Source organism: Hydractinia symbiolongicarpus, chromosome 7 (assembly GCF_029227915.1).
Source record: "Hydractinia symbiolongicarpus strain clone_291-10 chromosome 7, HSymV2.1, whole genome shotgun sequence".
NCBI lineage: Eukaryota > Metazoa > Cnidaria > Hydrozoa > Anthoathecata > Hydractiniidae > Hydractinia > Hydractinia symbiolongicarpus.
In genome coordinates, this window is record NC_079881.1 from 17513768 (window position 1) to 17534290 (window position 20523).

The 20523-nt window shown below is 33.0% G+C and overlaps 2 protein-coding genes across 5 annotated transcripts; one reads left to right on the forward strand and one right to left on the reverse strand.

Moving 5' to 3' along the window:
- Positions 1–460: 460 nt before the first annotated feature.
- LOC130648702 (uncharacterized) lies at positions 461–20315 on the forward strand. Of its 4 annotated transcripts, XM_057454765.1 has the most exons (4): positions 463–1229; positions 1511–3353; positions 3639–3730; positions 4878–6662. In XM_057454765.1, exons 1-2 carry the CDS (start codon positions 800–802, stop codon positions 1975–1977), a joined length of 897 nt encoding a protein of 298 aa, XP_057310748.1. In that variant the 5' UTR covers positions 463–799; the 3' UTR covers positions 1978–3353; positions 3639–3730; positions 4878–6662. The 4 variants fall into 4 exon arrangements, with proteins under 4 accessions (XP_057310751.1, XP_057310750.1, XP_057310748.1 ...); XM_057454768.1 differs by lacking the exons at positions 3639–3730; positions 4878–6662 and adding an exon at positions 19940–20315 and having other exon boundaries at positions 461–1229; positions 1511–2059; XM_057454767.1 differs by lacking the exons at positions 3639–3730; positions 4878–6662 and adding an exon at positions 13588–13731 and having other exon boundaries at positions 461–1229; positions 1511–2059.
- On the reverse strand, positions 2531–16032 carry LOC130648560 (ATP-binding cassette sub-family C member 4-like). The gene is made up of 30 exons (XM_057454613.1): positions 15762–16032; positions 15073–15153; positions 14849–14959; positions 14105–14213; positions 13578–13793; positions 12643–12732; positions 12403–12566; positions 11854–11979; positions 11470–11719; positions 11228–11365; positions 11102–11149; positions 10740–10781; positions 10229–10420; positions 9723–9817; positions 9227–9313; positions 8820–8916; positions 8445–8654; positions 8142–8297; positions 7823–7860; positions 7198–7439; positions 6866–6945; positions 6512–6662; positions 5947–6183; positions 5715–5860; positions 5205–5396; positions 4839–4994; positions 4561–4650; positions 4094–4266; positions 3685–3790; positions 2531–3308 (listed from the first exon to the last, which is right to left on the reverse strand). The coding sequence occupies exons 2-30, from the start codon at positions 15147–15149 to the stop codon at positions 3096–3098; spliced, it is 4032 nt and encodes a 1343-aa protein (XP_057310596.1). The 5' UTR covers positions 15150–15153; positions 15762–16032; the 3' UTR covers positions 2531–3095.
- Positions 20316–20523: the final 208 nt, after the last annotated feature.

Genomic DNA, 20523 nt, shown 5'->3' on the forward strand with positions numbered 1-20523 from the left:
TTTTTCTAAAGAAACAGCCGCGGTAACATGTCACTTTTGCTAAACATTTATTTTTCTTCTGTCTTTTGTAAAGTCACAGTTAATTTATTTTATTGTTCTCCTAAAAACCTTTGTGTAATTATGTAAACTTTATTACACAAAAGTCACGGGTAATTAATTTTTATTATTCCCTTAAGCACGTGTCTACTGTTATATGAAAAACATATTGGTTTTATTTATTCCCACTTAAATGGAATTAACAACAAAACGAAAAGAACAATGAATTTCGCTGTTCGGCTAAATCAAATCATGTGATAAAATAAAGTGATTTTATTAGTTAGGAATTTTATTGCATGCGAATTTAAATTTACCGTGACGGGAGCTTTGTTATAAATTGTTATACGAGTAAAGTCATTAACGTTGTTATTATAGTTGTCAATTTCGCTCAAAAGTTTTAATTGCTTGCGTCTTCAAATGAAACTGACAACAAATGATTTTGTGATCAGAAACATAGAATAAATTTTAAATGTTTTTGAGTGGATATCTCCACGGGTTTCGTTTAAAACGAACAAATAAATTAAATTTAAGTGGATTATTCCACGGGTTTAAATAACTAGTAATAAATAATTAGATTTTCGATTGAAGAACCCCCTGGTTTCTAAAAACTCGCGGAAAGATCAAAAGAATATAGGTAACCTTTTTGAACAGACAGACAGAAGACGACTATTAATAAAGTGATTAAAATATGGATTGTTTTCACGACCAATGAAATTTAAAGCTTTTTATAACAAACTGACACGCATGAATAGGTTTTCAACTGATGGTATTATTGATTACTTCACCAGACATAGAAGAGTTTAATCTATATGTCTACCTTCATTGTGTGTTATCAACAAATATCAGATTAAGTAAATTACTTGTTTACTGCAAATGCGTCATTCAATTTTCAACGAAACGAGTTAACACGCAAAACTTGATCTCCGTAATGTTGACAAGCATTATTTTCCGGGGACCTTCTTTACAAAAAAGAATCCAGCACATCTCTGGTATAAGAAAATGTACACACGACATGATGTACGACCAACACAAGTTCTGGGAAGATGTTAGGCGCAACCAGACACCAATCACTTATGCATCTTATCAACTAAAGATGCTGGAAAATCAAAAAGAAATTTTGGAAGCACAGAAAATGGTGTCAATGATGTTTTATGAAAATAATGTAACATGGGAGGAAAGTTATAATCCATCAGGTATGTCTTTACACATTTCTCAAGTACGCTTCCATTGTTTTATGACGATTTTTCAGGTTGGCAATGAAGCTATAAAATTCTTTATCTTGTGCATAGAGGCCTCATATTTCTTGGCACATAGCCCAGAGGTAGACAGAAAAAGAATTGACAGAAGGTAATAAGGATAGACTTGATCTAGATCAAATTAGAAGAATATCATTAGTATACCCCGTCAAACCCATGCAAACATGGAAAATTGACCTTAAACAGAGAAAGATATGAATCTTATTTTTCATTCGTAGGACTGGAAAGAAAATATGACACAGATGGTCAAAGTTATATAATAGATGCTATGGAAAAAAACTGTGTTTGGGGTGGTGCCTTTAATAACGACAGGTTAGTGGCTTGTGCGCGGTTATCGTATAAAAGAGGAAACGCCAGATTAGATATTGAAAAGCATTCAATAAACGAGAAAATAAGGGAATTAGTATCGAAAACAAATGTTGTCGAAATGCAAAGAGGGTTTACAGTGCCTTCGCACAGAGGTAAAGGTTTGAATAAACAGCTTTTTGGATTATTTGCAAGGTACTCAATAAAACTAGGAGTGGAAATAGTTGTCGCTTTCCGTGATCCATATTTTAAACGCAACAATATTGGTTTGACTGTCGATGACGAATTTTACTATCGTGACGGGGAGAGATTATCTTTTGAACATTTTCCGCAAAAAGAATTGGAGAAAGTTGTAGCCTATGTAGAAGAACATGACTGAATCTCCTCCGTAGCGTCTCTTGTGATGTTATAACTGTTGGTCAACATCCTGCAGCTGGAGGGTCCTTATACAAGTTAACAAAGTAAGTTCCTTTGCATGTGAAACAATTACGTTGTAAGATCCATTTACAAAAACATTCTAATTACTTTCTTATCTATATTACGTTTTGTACAATGTGTATGACTTCAAAAAAAATATGTATACATTTAAAGTTCTGAATAAAAGTGGCGTCAAATATGTTTTAAAGTATCTTGAATCATATCGCTATAGTAGTAACCGTGTTTTGAGACGAGTCCGATAGTGAGACGAGTCGTATTATATGTGTGTTTGTATATATTGGATTTGTACCACATCAAAAAAATGATTAATTCGTCTTAATTTTAAAATAAAGAGCCAGCACAGCGGTCACGTTTGTTGGAAAGCTTAAGTCTTTGGAAAAATAATAGCGATGGAACCCAGTAATATCGGAAGAATGTCGCTAAATTCATGTTGGTACGAGTTGTGACGCAATATAGTACTTTATAGAAGTTCGCCTTTTATTGATTTTGTCACCACAGGTGCATTCTATGGATTTTTTCCACTGGCTTACAGCTAGCGTATGACATTATAGAAATTTTAATAACGCTGGTTACGTTTTCATGTAGAGAAAGAAAGAAGAAAATATAAAATTAAACATATACTTACAAATATAATTTTTTATACAATAAACTCTAACATATTAAATTCATCCTATTTTAAAACTAAAATTTTCTTTTTATCTTGATAAAGTGGACATTTTCAGTTTTTTCCAAACTTTACAAGCGTGGTAATGCTTTCCTCTACGTAATACACAATACTGCGAAATGAACAAGGTTTCCCACCAAAATGCACCTTGACAAACGCTCTCCTCCACATATCTCACCATGTGATGAAATGTAACAAATTCTTCGCTACAACGCATTCGGAACTACCATTATTTTCTAGTGATATGCAGTTAGTTGCCATACCTTAATATGTTACAAATAATGCAACCAAACTCATTTTAACTTTAAACGTATTTCTCTACGCTCTTTCTAAAGCGCCATAATTTCTCATTTCCACAGTCGGAAACGGAAAATCCTTCTTTCTAGAAAATTTCGTTAAAATGTTTCCACCGTAACCGTTGGAATTACAATGTTAGTTACATTAGATTTTCTTAGATTGCGCAAGTTTTTCGATTCTTCTGCTAGTATTTCCAACTTGTTTGCCTTTGCAAGACCAACTTGATCGACCAATTTGCGAAAGTATCCAGACTTGTTCTGTAGAAGATCATAAGGTTCGTCGAACTCCATTATGTTTCCATCCTCCAGCACCTAAAGATATTATCCATTGATAGTTTAAATAGAAATCTCAAGAAAGTAAGTTGATGTTATCTTTAATTTTGTTTTATTTTATTTTGGAATTAAGATTAATAAAATTATAGATTTGAAGTGACTAGTTAAAAATATCCTTCAAAGTTTTGTATAGAGCTTTTATTCATATTTCGAGATATCCAGTGCAGGATATATCCTCACTTGTCACACATTTTTTTAGTTGAAAATTGCAAAAGACAAATAATCTACTGAAGTTCCTTCGCCACTTAATTCTTCACCCATCGCTTGTTTGCAACCATGTAATCCAATTTTTAATTTTTTACTTTTAAGTATTCATTATGTTGCAGAAAAAAGTAAAATTCGTGTTCACACATACCATGACACGATCAGAGTCAATCACAGTGTTTAATCGATGGGCCACAGTAAGTACGGTACATTCTTTAAACTTTTCTCGTATGGTTTGTTGGATCAAAGAATCGGTTCTATGAAGAAGCAAGAATAAAATTGCAGAAATTTATACCTATAAGCTGCATTCTAGTTGACTGAAAAAGAAGTTAAACCCTTTCTTCTTGTGTAAGTAGAGTGAAATGCAATTACAGCACTATTCTCTTGCAGGTGTATTACTTATGAATGTGGTTTGTTTGCATTTCTTTCTTCAAACAGAATATGTTTAAGGCAGAAATATTCCATGACTAACGCTACTAGCTAATCAGTTTCAAACATTTTTCTTTACGAAGAAATTTCATATTTGAAATTTCTTTCACGTAAGTAAAAGTAAAACTTACTCCACGTCGACATTAGCCGTGGCTTCATCGATCACTATGATTTTGTTCTTCTTCAACAATGCACGTGCTAAGCAAAGCAGTTGACGTTCTCCAACACTCAAGTTGGAACCTGCTTCAGTTATCTCTGATTCCAATTTGCCTGGTAACTCTGCCACGTTTTCTTTCAGTTGTACCTGTTCAAGAATATTTTATGTTTATTTTGAAAAAGTAAACTTTTTGTTTGTTATCATATACGTCTATGTACTATGGCTAAAAAAGTCAGACAATGCAATAAAACCCAGTGGTTCTTTTTTCCCAAATGAGAAAAATCGGTTTGTTCCCTTTCTTATTAGGGTAAATTTGAGATTAACCAATTGAGGAAGAGTTGGCGATAACAAAATACAATTCAAATATTTTTTTCTCGACAATTAAGTATTCCATTCCCCTTAGAAACTTAACAACTTGTTGAATTGTTCTTTATTTTATACCTCTTCTATAGCTTCCCATACATCTGCATCCGTATACTCATTAAACGGATCAAGATTTTTTCGCAAACTTCCACTAAACATGACAGGATCCTAAAAAGTAAGAAAGAGTTGTCTTAACTACAAAACACGCTAAAATTTTCCCAACATTCTTAGAATCAAAACACAGCTCTTTTATAAACTCACTTGCAGTGAGTGAAGACGGAGCTGTTTATTTTCATCCCTCTAGTAATTTTACTGAATATGCAAGATATGAGACATTAAAGGTATAACTAACTAGCCTGTGGAATGATTGATATGTTCCTTCGTAAATCTTTTAGTTTCAAATCTGCGATTGGATATCCATCAATTTTAACAGTTCCAGAAACATTACCCATTCGAAACAACATCGAGAATAGAGAGCTTTTACCAGCACCTGTACGTCCGACGATACCAATCTGAGAAAAAAGTTTTTGCATTTTAGCAACACCATTATAATAATTAAAGATTTTCGTTTATGTTTTTTTTCATGACCAACGCTTTTTGCAACGCAACTATGCAACATGTCTTCTAAGACTTTGATGAAAATGATTTGAAGATGTGAAAACGTTATTGAAAATACCAAATGCTAGTGATACATTCGAGCATTGCAAGTATAAGAATTTTACCTTTTCCATGGGTCGGATATCAAAATGTAATTTTCTCAAAGCGTGTGGTAGTGAAGAATGATATGTAAACGAAGCTCCTGTACCAGATATCGAACCTTGCTCTGGCCATGTTTTCCTCAGTTTTTTACTATTGCCATTATCAGGTTCAGGTTCTAACTTTGTATATTCAAATACTCTTTCTACGGATGTCATCTATAAATAACATAGGTATCTTCTATCTTAGCTTGTTGGTTTTACATCTAATCTGCTGCTGGCTGTTGGAAAATTTAAATTTTGTCTGATAACATCATTAGTTTATATCTAATTTGGAAATCGCAGCTACATTAAGTTAAATGTGCAGCATTTCATTGCATTTTCGGAACTCGAAATTGGCGATGGAAGATAGTTCAAAATTATAATCTTGATATATAAAATTAAAATCTTCTAATAAAAAAGCCTGTGCAGGTCTCGTGGCATGAGCAGTAACCTGGTTCATTTGAAGAAGCACAAAAACGGACTCAGAAGTCTTACCATATTGTCAACTTCGACACTCTGTCGTACAGTCCATTGAAACATACCACATAATACCAAAATATACGACAAGCTCACGGCAACTAAATTTGTATCGATATCTACAAGAGAAAAAAAGACTGGTAACATTTTGTTCACGTAATAAACTAAACGAAAGAAAAGTAAAATGCAGAAAATCGTCGAAACAGTTAGTATAGCATACACGAATGGAAAACTTAATTTTCTAACAAACCTATGTACGTAGCTGCAACGATAGGTGCAAATGTCGAGCAGATCGAAAACAAGACGGTCAACAAATCCAAACGTTGCGAAAACCATCTTGCTGCTAACAAAAACATAATCCAAGCTCCTGTCTGATAATCTTGACATGCGTAAAATTCGCGGAGGATCTTATCTTGAATATTAAAGGAACGGATAGTTGTTATACCAGCTAATGTTGCTGAAACATGTGTATACAGTGGACTCCGTGCTATACAGAAAAGAAAATCTTTGTTATAGTTGTTGCATGATTCTATTGCATTTCAGGTTTTTTCAGTGCTGTTTTTTCAATATTATATACTGGTGGTTTGTTGTTACAGTAAAACTTTTCCTGATGTTTACACATGGGTAAATGAAAGTTTTTCTTAATCCTTTTTAGTATTTTCTTAGGTTCCTTAATATCTTAATGCCGTAATTCTTTTGGAAAAACATGTAAAGAATTTCCTGTAAAATAAGTTAAATCTTCTTGCTTAAACATCTAATATTCCTCTGTTTTTCTACAATACATGTAACTGGATTGTTTAACAAACGTAACTTACACACAGCTTCCAGTCTTCGTAACTCACGAGAACTCTTGAGGTAGTATCTTCTCGAAAAAAAGAATATGATCAGAAGAGGAAGCAGAAGGATCGTCAAGTAGGGGACGCTGATACAATTTAATATGATGACGGCCAATGTCAGCAAGGAGAACTGTAGATAAAATAAACAGGATTTTACAGGTATTGACTGGTATACACAGATTATTGACAAACACTTCACAAAGAGACACAAGAAAAGAAAATATTTAAAGGCTTAGATGAATTTATTATTATTTTCCTGACAAATTAACTTCGAAAGCCATATGTGCATAGCGAATGAACAATGAAATGCCAAGATTAAAAAAAAATACTTACAAAAGAAAAATCAAAAAATGTCCAAGGTAGTTCATCATCCATGAAGTACACATCGCGGGAAAAACGGTTTAAAATTTGGCCTAGATGTAAAGGATATGAATATACTAAGTTTAAAAAAAAGTAAAAAAGGATCCTTCAGAGGCATAAAATTCGTCTTTTTTCAAATATTGTATTATATAATGGCATAGGTGGAATGTCTCCTCGTGTGGAGCCAATTAGTGCTTCGATTCTTTACGTAGAATGTTCTTTAGTTATGGTTACATTGACAAATATAATCTTCTTTGTAAAATGAGTAACTATCATGTAATTATCAATTTACATAAATGACTTACCCACTGGGTTAGTATTGAAGAAGTGTATGGGTGCTTTCAAAACTGCTTTAAACATCGAGTTATGCAATTTCCGGCTACACTTGACAAATGTGGCATAAAAGTATATCGTTCGGAACAGATTCATCAAAAAGCTGGCAGCAACAAGCGAAGCAAATATATAAATATTGATTTCAGGATTGCTTTTCACATAATATCTGGCAGTGATTGTCACATTTGCGTTGCTTTGTTCTTCACCACTCGCCCTATTGATATAAACAGATTAAGGTATAGATATTGAGACTTTTTTAAACAAGGATACTTATGTAGCCACGACTCCTGTTGCAAAACGCAGCAAAATAAGGAAGATTATAGAAAGTTTACAGATCTTAAAACATAAATAGGATGAATGTAACAATACTCCCTGTGTGAGTACACACGGAAATTATAATAGATACTTTTTTCAGACATTTCTTTCAACATGTAAAACTCGGGCGCTATATGTCAAAGAAAGTGAATATTTACACTATAACTTTGATTTGCCTAGTGGTATATAAAACAGTGCTTAATGACTGACGAAAATTCTTTTCACATCAATAATATAAAGATCCCAGAAGGAAGTAAAAAAAACCTCCTGAAATATACATACCAATTAGCAAGGAAAAAGTCTGTCAGAGTTAGCATCACCTGAAGAAAGGATGGCTTTATTATGAATTAATCATTTTATCATACGTAGAAATTAAAACACAGTTTTTGTGTTCGTTACAACGATGTGTTTATAACAGAGTGGTTTCTAGTACATTTCCATATTTTTGAGCACATGGACCACGAAAGCAAACAAACTGGTTGTTGGGTGACCTAAGACATCGTTTGTTAAAATTCTGAATTCAAACTATTTCTAGAACAAGTCTTAGTGGATTACAGTTGGCCACCCTGTTGCAAAGAAGAAAGAAAATTACTTAACCAACCTGACCAGCTGCCAACGACAGCAAGAGAACCAGCGATGCAATATACCCAACACCTTGTATAATATACTTCATATATAAATTTGCTGAAACTGTCCCTCGCTTTCTGCTTTCTTCTTCTTCTTCCTCCTCTATGATTTCATCGTCCATGCGAAAACTCTAGAAGGCGAACAGTGTAAACATTAAATTCTATGGTACATATAATACTATACACTGGAAAAATACACCTTTCTTTCGTATATAAGTTATATTAAAACAACTCATCATCTCTAACAATACACAAGCTTGCTGCATTAAAAAAATTACATTGATTGACCGGAACGACGCCTGCAAGCCTTTATTAATCTGCCCAATACCAAACGTTGGTAACGAGAGAGTATCTTTCTGTCCATCAATGTGCGCGTATACCATTTCTTCCTCAGCTCCTTTTGCTAAGTCACCGCCCAACTTCTTCTGTTGTGGTTTTGAAACACGTTTTTGCGGCAGTTCATGTTGAAGATTTACTCCATTGGCATCCTTAAAACGTAAAATACCATGTTTATTGCACCCATAATCGCTAAAAGTCAAAGACTCTACACAGAGATAGGAGCAGTATTACATTAACGCATCGATTGCAGAAAAAGACTCGTGAATCTTTATTTTAACTGATTTCTAGCAAACATTACAACATCGTGTTCCTACCTCTTTCAAGCGAACAATATTAGTAGCATGTTCCAAATACTGAATCTGATGAGTGGCAAGAATGACAACCTTTTCACGAAGCAAACCTTCAATGCACCTAAGAAAACAATATAAAAATTTGTAATTAGTAATATTATAAAGATGGGGTTATTTAAATGGTGTTGCCAGAACTGATTTCTCAAAATCACTTTAGGTAAAAGTTTTAGCATGTTAACAATGCCAAAAGGTAGTAACGCTTTGTCATAGGCTGTGTCAATAGATTTCTCATAACGAATTTGCAGCCTATAAGAAGGTGACTGCTATAAGTGTATTAATTACTGTTATCAATTAACACAGCCTAATAAAAATACATTATCCTCAATCAGAAGTTAAACCTTTTCCCTTTCTTTCATTTCGTTTTAACTTACTTTTCAAATATATGTTTTCCAACTTTAGCATCAACTGCACTTAATGGATCATCCAATAAATAGATGTCAGCATCAGAATAGACAGCCCTGAAGAAATTAAAAAATAAATACTTAATAACCGCTCTAAATATGTTTTGGCGTTACGTTGTAGAATACTTTCTTGTAATGTTCTTCTTTTTTTACTTATTTGCATTGCAATGCAGATAATTTAAGGAGTGAGTTTTCATGGGTACCGGGTCTTTCCACAACTTTTGTAAAAGCAAAAACGAAAACGTTTATTAACCCCCACATTGAATAATTGATATTTAGTTCATCTGTACTGCCTGCTTAGCTAGATGAATTTGATGTGTGTAATGTTGCTTTGTGTTTCAGTTGCGTAGCACCATTGCACACACAGAATACGGCTATTATTATAGTAGTAACTATCCAGATAGTTTCTTCTCGCAGAAATAAACTTTATTTTGCAGCGATTTTAGATATAATAGAATATACATACCTTGCCAAACTGATTCTAGCTCTTTGTCCACCACTAAGTGACACACCCCGCTCGCCGACTAATGTCAAATCTTTATTTTCAAACGATTCTATGTCCTGCAAAGATAGAGTATTATAATATTTAGTGTAAGAATTGTAGCTGCAACTTACCATTATCAGTTCATCATATATATTGAGAACATCAAACTGTTGGATAAGTTGATGAAAACTAACATATTTAAACTTGTGCAATGAATGTTAAAATCGTTTTTGGAAGTTAAAAGCCATCACAATGTTATTTCAAGAAATATTCAAAACATACACTAGTACAAATTAAAGATAAGGTACTCTCAAGTTGTTTTTTCTTTGAATTACGAACACAAAGCGATATACGTTTATTTTGTGGCAAGAGCAATTCATTTACAACCATCATACAGAGTTGTATCGCATTTGCAGGCACTAATGAAATACCATTGATTACATTTTTACTTCAAGATAAACATAAAAAAAGAGAGAAAGGCTTGTAACCTGTTTCAACGCGCATGCTGTTATCGTTTTCTCATATCGCTTCTTATCAAATACTTGTCCAAACAAGATATTGCTTCGAAGCGTGCCTGAAAATATCCATGCTTGTTGTGCAGCATATCCAATGGATCCATTTTTTATGATCTTTCCTTTTTTGACAAGAAGTTCGTTCATGGCTGCCATTAAGATGGATGACTACAAAATTAGATGGTTTTATACAACTGTGACATTCATCTGTCTTTTTTTTATGGCACTCAATATATTGTTTGTTATCTATCTTTACTTTTTTATCAACAATTTTATGCTCTTGTTTCTAAATTGCCATCACCTGCGTACTCTGTCACAAAGTAAAGAAACTCCCGTTAAAAGAAGTTATTATATTATCGTGTTGTTGTTATTAACCGTGTTACCAGCTAAGAACACTTAAACTACATGCCTTTGGATTTGTTAAAAATTACTTCAATAACAGAAACTAAATAATCAAGGAAAAAGAATTTTGCTTATGCGCATTTACCTTTCCAGATCCAACAGGTCCAATAATCATCACTAGCGAGTTCTGAAAGTAAATAAAGTATTAGCATGATTTTGAATTATTTTTAACAGACAGGAAACAAAGAAAAACGTATTAAGATAGAAAATAATATGACCTAACCTAGTGGTGGTTTTGCCTGTACATATATATGTTACATAACAAGACCATAAAAGAGAAGACTTGTCTTAATTTTGAGCAATGAATATACGATATGTGACTTTTGTGTCTACATGGCTTGCGAAAATATTTTCTTCCCTCACAGCAAAACGGTTTAAATGTTAATAAGTAAGAACCATGGTGTCCATAATAGTAAAATCATACTGACAGACAAATTAATTTCTTACTTGTGAATCTGCTTTAAAAGATAAATTACAAATTACATCTTCTGAATCCTGAAATAAAGCAGAAAAATTAAGGTTAATCATGAGGACAAAACATAGGGAATTAAATTACCAATACTATTCACTTACATCATTCCAAGCTGCAGTTACATTCTTAAAATGTACCGAAGGTTCCATTTCCACAGGTGTTTTTGATAGACAGGGTGTGTCTGGGTAAGGTGCTTTTGTTGCTGGTGCTTCGCTATGTTCCTTCTCGGATAGGAAAGCCTGAATAAAAATACAAAGTTATCATCTCACTTACAAGGTTTGTACGGGTATTTAAGAGGAATAGCAAATTAATGATAAATGTTTGATAACTGCAATCATCTAACCTGGATTCGCCTGCAGCTTACATAAGATTCAGTCATCATCTGTATGGCAAGTGGAAAATACAACACAACGCCCCAACGTATTGTAAAGAACATCGTCAGCACAAGAAACACCACTGCCAATGAAATTTCCCTTCCAGAAATATGAAAAAGTGCAAGCGTTGCCAGTGAAACTAAATACGGACTGACTGAGAACATGCTTGCATTGATGGAACGAGCGATAGCAGTTTTCATAATGCGGTTGCTCTCGTCCCTGTTGTATCAAAACAAAACATTATATGCTTACAAGAAGAACGCCTTTAAAACAATAATAAATCTCATACAAACTACAATGATTCGATTTCAAATTGCGCATGTTTTTCCTGCTTTCCTAAATATTTTCCTTACCGTCGGACCTTATTGACCATTTCAGCAAACGAATCTTCCCATGCATACATCTTGATGACTTGCATTGATGTGATGACTTCATTCATAATGTTGACACGCTGGTCAGTCTTTGCAACAGTTTTTGATCTTTAAAAAAAAACTCAAGCTATAGACAACCTAGAAGTGCTTATCTACGTATTAAAAGTTAATGTAATAACGAAAAAGATTCTTCAGAAGTTACCTTGATTTGGAAACTGCTTAACAGAATTTATAAAACTAGCTATCAGTCCGTGAAAATATACACATACTAATGACTAGTTGGCACTCGTAGCTATCATCGTAGCAATCATCTTATATCCATAATCAAACAGACAGTTAGTATCATAGACTAGTTGTTAGCCCATGAAATATCCACAGTGCTTCGCTCGTGGCAAGTTGACAAATATATATCGCATTTGCTATTTGTAGCTTGAAGACTTTGTGCGTGGTTTAACATGACTCACTTTTGGCAAACAAACAGATACACAAGATCTATTAGTATAGAGACAAACGTATTGTATGAGTAACTACCTCATGTATGCAAAGAACTTTCCAAACCATGTTTGTATCGGTATCGTGATTACAAATACACCAATGCCAGCGAGGCAAGATGGACCTATCTCTTTCCATAGTATTACCACGGCTGCTATTATCTGTAATGGTGAAATCCATAAGTAATTAGCAAATCTGAAACCCTAGAAATGAAAAATGGAATTGGTAAATATCAGTCATGTCAAACCAGTACCAGTATTTAAAAGCAAAAGACTTTACTTCTTGCACTTTATGGACATCAGATGAGATTAATGTCACTATATGACCAGAAGTTATTTTTGCCAACGATTGGTTACTAAGGCGGAGGACCTAAAAGAAACTTCAAAGTTTTACATGTTCATTTGGATTTAAGAAACTTATAGTTTTCGTGATTAGACCTCTTGTTAAACTATTAAAGTCATAATTAAAATATACCAAAAGTTATTTTTTTGTTTCGTATTGTTTTTATTTTTTTATGTTTTTTGGTAATTTTAAATGGGTGTTCATTTTTGATTTTATTAACACAAAAATTAATAGCGACAAAAAACACCGAAGTCAAAATAAGACCTTAATTAACTTAAATATTATATTGGACATCCGAAAATAGCTAAAAATAAAAAAGCGTTTTCAAAGTGTATTTGGTGTCTATTGTTTAATCGATATAAGCATTTCCGTTGTTTTGACCTAGCTAGCTATATCTCTATTATAATACCGGTATCCCGTGGATTTTTCCACAAGCCACCGACTAGTTCTTCAAATTTTTGTACAAGCATACAAGCAATACATAAAGCCAGTTGACATAATCATAATTCGTGTTACTATTAATATCAGAAAAAAAATAGTAAATGCATCATAACAAAAGTAATTATTTGTAAACAGATTGTCATAGCTACAACGTGCATGCAATTGTGGCTTGATCTTTTATTTGTTTCTTATCAAGCTAATGTTAGGAGTGTGTGAATGGATAATGAAGAAGAGCTTAGTCGTACCCTCTTCTAACCTCATATATTTTAATGTGTACATAACATACAAACAAATGTATTCACACGCTTTAAAATAATATCTTTTTTAAAAATAAAAAAAGAGCGATTTATAGCAGGTATTTTTTTTATATTATTCATTTTATAATATATTATTCTTGTTATGCTAATTCCTACTTAAGAAAGTTTCCCTACCTTTTTATAGATCATTGCAACGCATGCACTTTTCAGTCGAGCTCCAGTTTTCTCAATAAGTAGAAAGGTATGGTGCAGCAATCCCCACGCAATCACGAAACACGATGTAAGACATGTTGCCCAAATGTATGCAGAATTGTCTTTGCCAAAATCCGGCTCTGAGAGACTTTGGATGAGCTGTTTCAGGAAAACAGTTTGGCATATCCTTAATGACTCCTATGAAGAAGAAAGTTTTTACTTAAGTTGTTTCTTGCGAAATTAAACAGTGTAAACAAACTGAAATACATGCTTTTCTTTTATAAGAATGTGCTTCATAAGAGGATCGTTTTTGGTTAAAAACAATGGGTCTATTGTTTCCAACAATAGAAAAATAAGAATAATGATCGGTTCGGTTAGAATTTTCATATGCTCATAATGAAAAGCGTGAACACTAACATGAAGAACAAGGAAAATTGAATTTTATAACAGTTTATGTAATTACAACAAATAACAAAAGAAATAAAAAATGACAGCTAAGAGCAACTTACAATTGCAAAAACTAAGAAACCACACAACAACAGAGTCCAACCTCTCATCTTCCAAAGACATTTCAAAAGGCTCGGATTCTCTTTGCATTTCTTTTCCTTTTGCCACATTCTAAATGTATATAATTGGACATTTAACTACATCTACGAATGTTGAGGCCCACGAAGGCCCCAAATTCGTGAAAAATGGCCATGCTGACGTCAGCAACAATAAGCACATTTTAAGAGTTTGAACTTAACCAAATAATCTAAGATTCTAAGTCCATTCTGAACATTGGCAAGTGAACTTTAACAAGTTTGAAATGCTTAAATCTAGTATACAAATAGACTACGCAATTACTTGCGGTGGCGAAATTAGCTATTTTGCTTCAATATATTTTGACCAAGACTGTAGTTGAATCTTTGAGGAAGAATTGTTAAAAGTTGTATAACACATAGGAGTGATATCCTTTGGTTTTACAGTAATTAAAGTCCGCTTTCTGTTAAAACGTTTATAGCCGCAGCTTTAGCGTTTCAAAGTCGCCATTTAAGATGTTAATTATTGCACACTATAATTATTGTACTAAAGATGGTAACGTTTTAGGCATTTCTATTGGTTGTTAAGGGAGTGGTCATTTGTAAGCGCTTAGCAATTGACTAATCTTAACATTCAAAGTTGCCAAAATGCAGGCGTTGCAACCAGAAAAAAAAATATTTTGCGAATTCTTGGATGCTAAATGCTGGGAGAGAAACTCCTTAATAAAGTACCTTTCTAATTCTTCAGACAAAAGTTCTGATGAATCTTCATCTGTTATATCATGGACATCACCTTTTTCAAGTGGACGAGAACTACCCAATGAAAAGGTTTTATTCATGTACCTGAAAAATAAGTTTGAAAATTGCTAAGTCTCTCACAGATTCTTCATTACAATACTTTTCATGACGAGATGATTCGTTTTTAATAAACATTTAACATTTATAAATTGACATACCATAATAAGAACTTTGATAATAGGTTTGCATCTTTTGAGGGATTAGGGGCGCGGCTGGCATTCTTTAATGTCTCCATTTTGCTAAAAACCAATTAAATTTTTTTAAAAATAACATGTCTTTCTCTTCTATTCCCAACCAGTATACACCGTTGAAACAGTGTCCATATAGTGTTCCTAACGCTATTCTATTTCTGATGTCTATACAACGTATTGTATGGACATTGTTTCAATGTCATGTTCCGTTTGGGATACATAACTTCTGCTATAACTGCAAATTCTTATCTTTTTTTGCATTTGTTTGTACCTTTTTAAATTTTTATTATTTTAACAGGATGGTATTAATAGCAATGTTATATATATTGAAATACTTATCCTGTATAAAGATTGTTTAAAATGAAATATATATTTACATGTGCAATACACATGCTATGGCAGCTATACCCCATACAATTTTACGGTATACATGCTACAGTACGATTCTAAAGCATATGCTACGGACTACAGTGCAGCATCCATTATGCACAATCAGTACTATATAAAATGTTTAAATGCATACGATATAATGTAATGTCTGTGATGCTGTTGACTATGTTCGCAGGATGGTACGAATGCTACAACGCAGCTTTTGTTAACTCACAGAAATGAACAAAGCAGTAAATAAATAGATAAATAATTTATATCATGCTAACCTCTGTAAAGAACTTGATAAATTAAGTGTTTCAAAAATTTATTCTTCTTCAATCGATCTGAATTTCTTAACTTTATACTGAGAGATGTTAGACAATTTCTCCACTTTTATACCAAAAATTGAATGGAATTTAACACCCGGAACGTTCTCACGTAAACAAGGACATTCAGCTTGGGAAGTCGGCAGAGAATTGTGCAGGCATGCATTTTTATTCTTTGTCAAAGCTAGTGTTATTTGCACACATTGCCATGACGAAAATATTAAATATTAAATTCTCATTATCTTCGCCAAAAATAATTGCAGTGAAACACTTTTATTGCAGCTTATGATAAAGTCTTTGCATATTAAATTCTCACCGTGTGTTCCATGCAGCACGGTTTATAAATTTGTTGCGAACAACAATAAGCTACGGGGTTGATTGTTCGTACAGGAAGAGTGCCAACAATCATTACCTCAGGTATTAATTTAGCGTCAATGAGTAATCAGATCTCGAAAACATTCGCATTATGTTGGCCACCTCACACATAACCTCACACATACCGTTTGAATAGAACAACATCAGATAGATCAGATAAGCGTTAGTCTTAAAAATTCCGCATCGTGTGTTAAGCAGCGTTTTTTGCCTCTATAACTGGTTCCTGCGGTCCCAAACAGGTTTCTGTCATATCCCATTGCTATGTGAGAGAAACGATGTGCGTATACACATCTTCTTTTCTTAAGATCGAAACAGCATTTCTCTGTTTCAAAAATGCATTATTGAGCTTTCATTGTACTATTTCAAAGTTGTTTATAAAAAAACTACGTGTATTCCTGCACTTTGGCCTCTTGAGATTATGTTGAGATTAAACGTTATCAGAAAAATTAATTAGTATAGGCTTTATATAGAAGTTTTATAGCACCATTACGTGACAGGAGTACTTATTCGAGGAGAGTTGTACAAAAAGATGGAGTCCAACAATGATGACGCTGTTATTGCTATGTTATTTAGAAATTCAAAAAAAATTAATTTATTATAAGTAAAATAGAAAAAAAAAAGAATAAACTCAGTTCAAATATTGTTTTAAATGTTATAATGAAAGTTTTATAACATCAAAGTTCTGTGTGTAACCTGGGTATTTACACAGTCATGAAATGTTTAAGCTGCTTGCATATTTATTAATACTATTTAAGTTTGCGTTTGGTCCGGGGTATTTCGAACATATTATAATCAAGGGAATGATTTCACCGGAAGTCATTTTTCGAAGAAAGCAAAAATCAATCAGCAAATCGGGATTTTAAAATTGCCCTGAAATCCGGTTTTTCCGATTTTCGGGTAAAATCCGAAAAAAAATCGAAAAATCGGAATAATCACGTGTGTGTTAACTATAATCCTAACAAGAGTTATTATATTTTCCCCATTGCCTACCCAATTTCCCTCAAATGGTATGGGTTGGCTAGTAGCTGTGATGAAGACACATGCCAAACATGCCCGCGCAAGGCCACGCTGTTATGTGTCCAAAGTATTAATATTGACATATAAAAATAATTGCAAGTATACCAGCTATAATGAATTTGCAAGAATTTCTAAATTTTGAGAAAATGGAGACTCCTTAGTTACTCAATGGCTAAATGGCAAAAATGCTGTGCGAGTTACCGCAAACGATCATCTGGAAATAAACAAAAAAGATTTTAAAACACTAATTATAAAAATTTTGGGAAGTAGCCAAGAGAAAACAAATATATAGAATAACTTGTTTTTATTATTAAACATTGTAAGTCACTCTTCCCTCGTTTCACCGATTAGTGATTTACTAGCTACATTTTTCTACGCCGACATTTTCTTGATTAACCTGTCCATTGTTTATGTTGTGGATATCACAAAATTGTCAGCAGTGCAATGCGCAAATTGCTTACATAGCCTACATATTCGCATGGCAATGGAGATAATCAAAAAACGGTCATTTACAAAGATTTTAGATGGTGGTACTAGTTAACTAGTAGATTGTTTTTTATCGACAAAATAATTAAACCCGAAAAGTCACTATTTTGTCATACTGTAAAAACAATATGACAGCCGTTAACATCCAGCACAAATTAGACTAAATTACCATAAAGCATGCACACACCAGAATAATAGAAGTCGCATAAATACTGCACAGATTATAAAATTATGCGTGCTTGGTTACTTTTCGATTGTGATTTAGGTGTATGACTTTCAGGTAAACTAAAAAAGACAATAACAGGCTGTTGTTATGGTATCATTTAATATTGGAGAATAAAGACAATAGAAATATTTGATGATTTACGTTCGCTTATAGTTATTAATTATGTGCTTTAAAACATGCTTGAATAACAAAGGGTGAACTTCGCTCGCTTTTCAAGACCTAAACGTATTCTGAAGAAATCTTACAAAAGGGACAGAAACAGTCGCCGTATAGGACAATAATTTTTTCGCCATTGCGAGAAAATCAGCTTCAATCTTATTCAAGCGTAAAATCCACAATGACTGCCTTTGATGAAATACTTAGATTCTTTAAAGTTACCTTCCACTTAAAAGAAGTTTATTTCTCATGAAAAAACTTGTCTACTAAACTTTTTCTTGGGTTTCGAGGTAGAGGACTTAAAATTGTCGCTAATTGTGCAAAATTACGACATTATTAGGCACCCCGAAGCATACAATTGCTGTTATCAATCATAGTTTTATTATAATTTTTGTAAAAGGTTTGAAACGTCAAATTTAATGGCTAAAAATATCTCCAACTTTATATACTTTGGCAAAACAGCAACCTCCTCCCCAGGACTATTTGCTTCTCAACGGCGCTGCGCTTTCTGATAGTTCTAGTTTTCTACTTTCTTTCTTAAATACAACAATCCACTTAGGAAACTTGATGACGTCACGCATAATTAGTTTAAACTCCAAAACTTTGAAACCAAGGTTTAAAATCAAGGTTTTTCAAAAAAAGATGTACAAATTTATAGGGAGAACTTTTCAAGCTCTTTCGTATGAAATTGATGAAAGAAGCACGTGACTTTGATAACCTTTGTATATATATATATATATATTTGTTTCTGTTTTAAAATATTTCTGTTTGATTTAACTTTTGAAAAATGAGGCTGTTTTGCATGACTTTCTTCTAAAAGTCCTCTTATTTTATGCAGTCCTCTCAATAATCGTAAACAAAAAGAGAAATCAAGTGGATTCAAGAAACTTTGGCTCGACTTAAAAAAAAAAAATCCAGTTTTAAGCCCACCATAATATAGGCCCACCTACTATGAACCGACCTTAAAGACGTTTTCTTGGATATAAGCCAAAATTATTTTTCAATATAACCACCTCTCCTCCTCAGAACACAATTTTTGTGAACTGTGAACATATTTTTCCTTTTTATTTGCACTATGAGTTAATTGATGTGCTTAGCAAGCGTAATGGAGTTTCATCCACCCTGACATGTTTTATATTTTAATCGTCTTAAGATTTAATCAGAAAATAAAAATAACAATAACAATACCAATAATAATAAAAATAATAAATAATAAAAAAGTAAATTAGTATATTTTTTTTATTCCTCATTCCACTCTTTTATTTAATTTGTAGAAAACACAGAAATACTAGTAAACGCATTGCTATGAATCTGTAGTTCCCATACTTCGCTTTACCGTTATCTAAGCAAAACTCATATGCCGTGTGCTAGTCTGTAGACAATAAACGTTGCGTCGGAGTATAAAAGTATATCAGATAGGCATTATTTTTTCAATGCGCTAGGAAAAATAAATTAATGGACAAGCTGCATTGAAGCGCTAATTAAAAACAAGAAATCGTTCCGCACAGTTATTGTACAAAACACATCTGTTGAATCATTATTTTAAAAACATTTTCCAGTAACGGCTAGCGCTTTACCCTCTGTGTAACTTTAAGGACTGTATAATAAAAAAATGTAAACAAGCTGATAAATAAAAGGCATGTGTTATCCCTTTCGTATCTATTTCTAATGTTTGAAAATATGGCGGCAAACACAGCCGATAATAAACAAAGTCACGTGATAAAAGGTAAGTACACAATGACGACAAAAGCCCTATACAAATATTTATATATGTACATAGTCTCGCGATTCCACACCTTCCTTCCAAATTTTTTGGACATTACTGCTAAAGCATACCGTTTTAGGAGCTGAAATTTGATTACTTTTCATCATTTTTTAGATAGCGTTAGGACAGTCAAAAAGATTGATGTCGTGGTGACAGCACTTAAGGAACATCTAGCTGCAATGCCACCTATGTCAAAAAAACTTTACGACAACTCAATGTTTGGGCAACTGAACACATGGATGTTGCTTCTCTTACAGGTAAGATATCTACGTCATCTAGCCAATCAGCAATTAAGGAACATCTACAGATATGTGATGACGTATCATCTTTTAGCGATTTTGGCATACTCACTCATGGAAGTAATCGTTTCTCTCTCTAAATAAAGAAAAGTTTATTCATACTACGATATAGTATTTTGCTAAACAACAATATCACATCAGCGTCATTGTATTTATTTAACTGAATAGCTAATTATCAGCGTTTTATTTTTTACATAAATTTACGACAAATTATAAAATTTTTTACTAGACTTGAAAATGAAACATCCGACACGTCGTTAAAACGTTGTCGTTTTTATGACGTTTATATGTTCATATTTTTAATTGTCATCACTTTTCATCGTATCAATAAAATTTCTTCTCAGTTTTACTGTCAAGGGTAAGATAGGCTAAGCTAAACATAGGATAATTATTTTACAA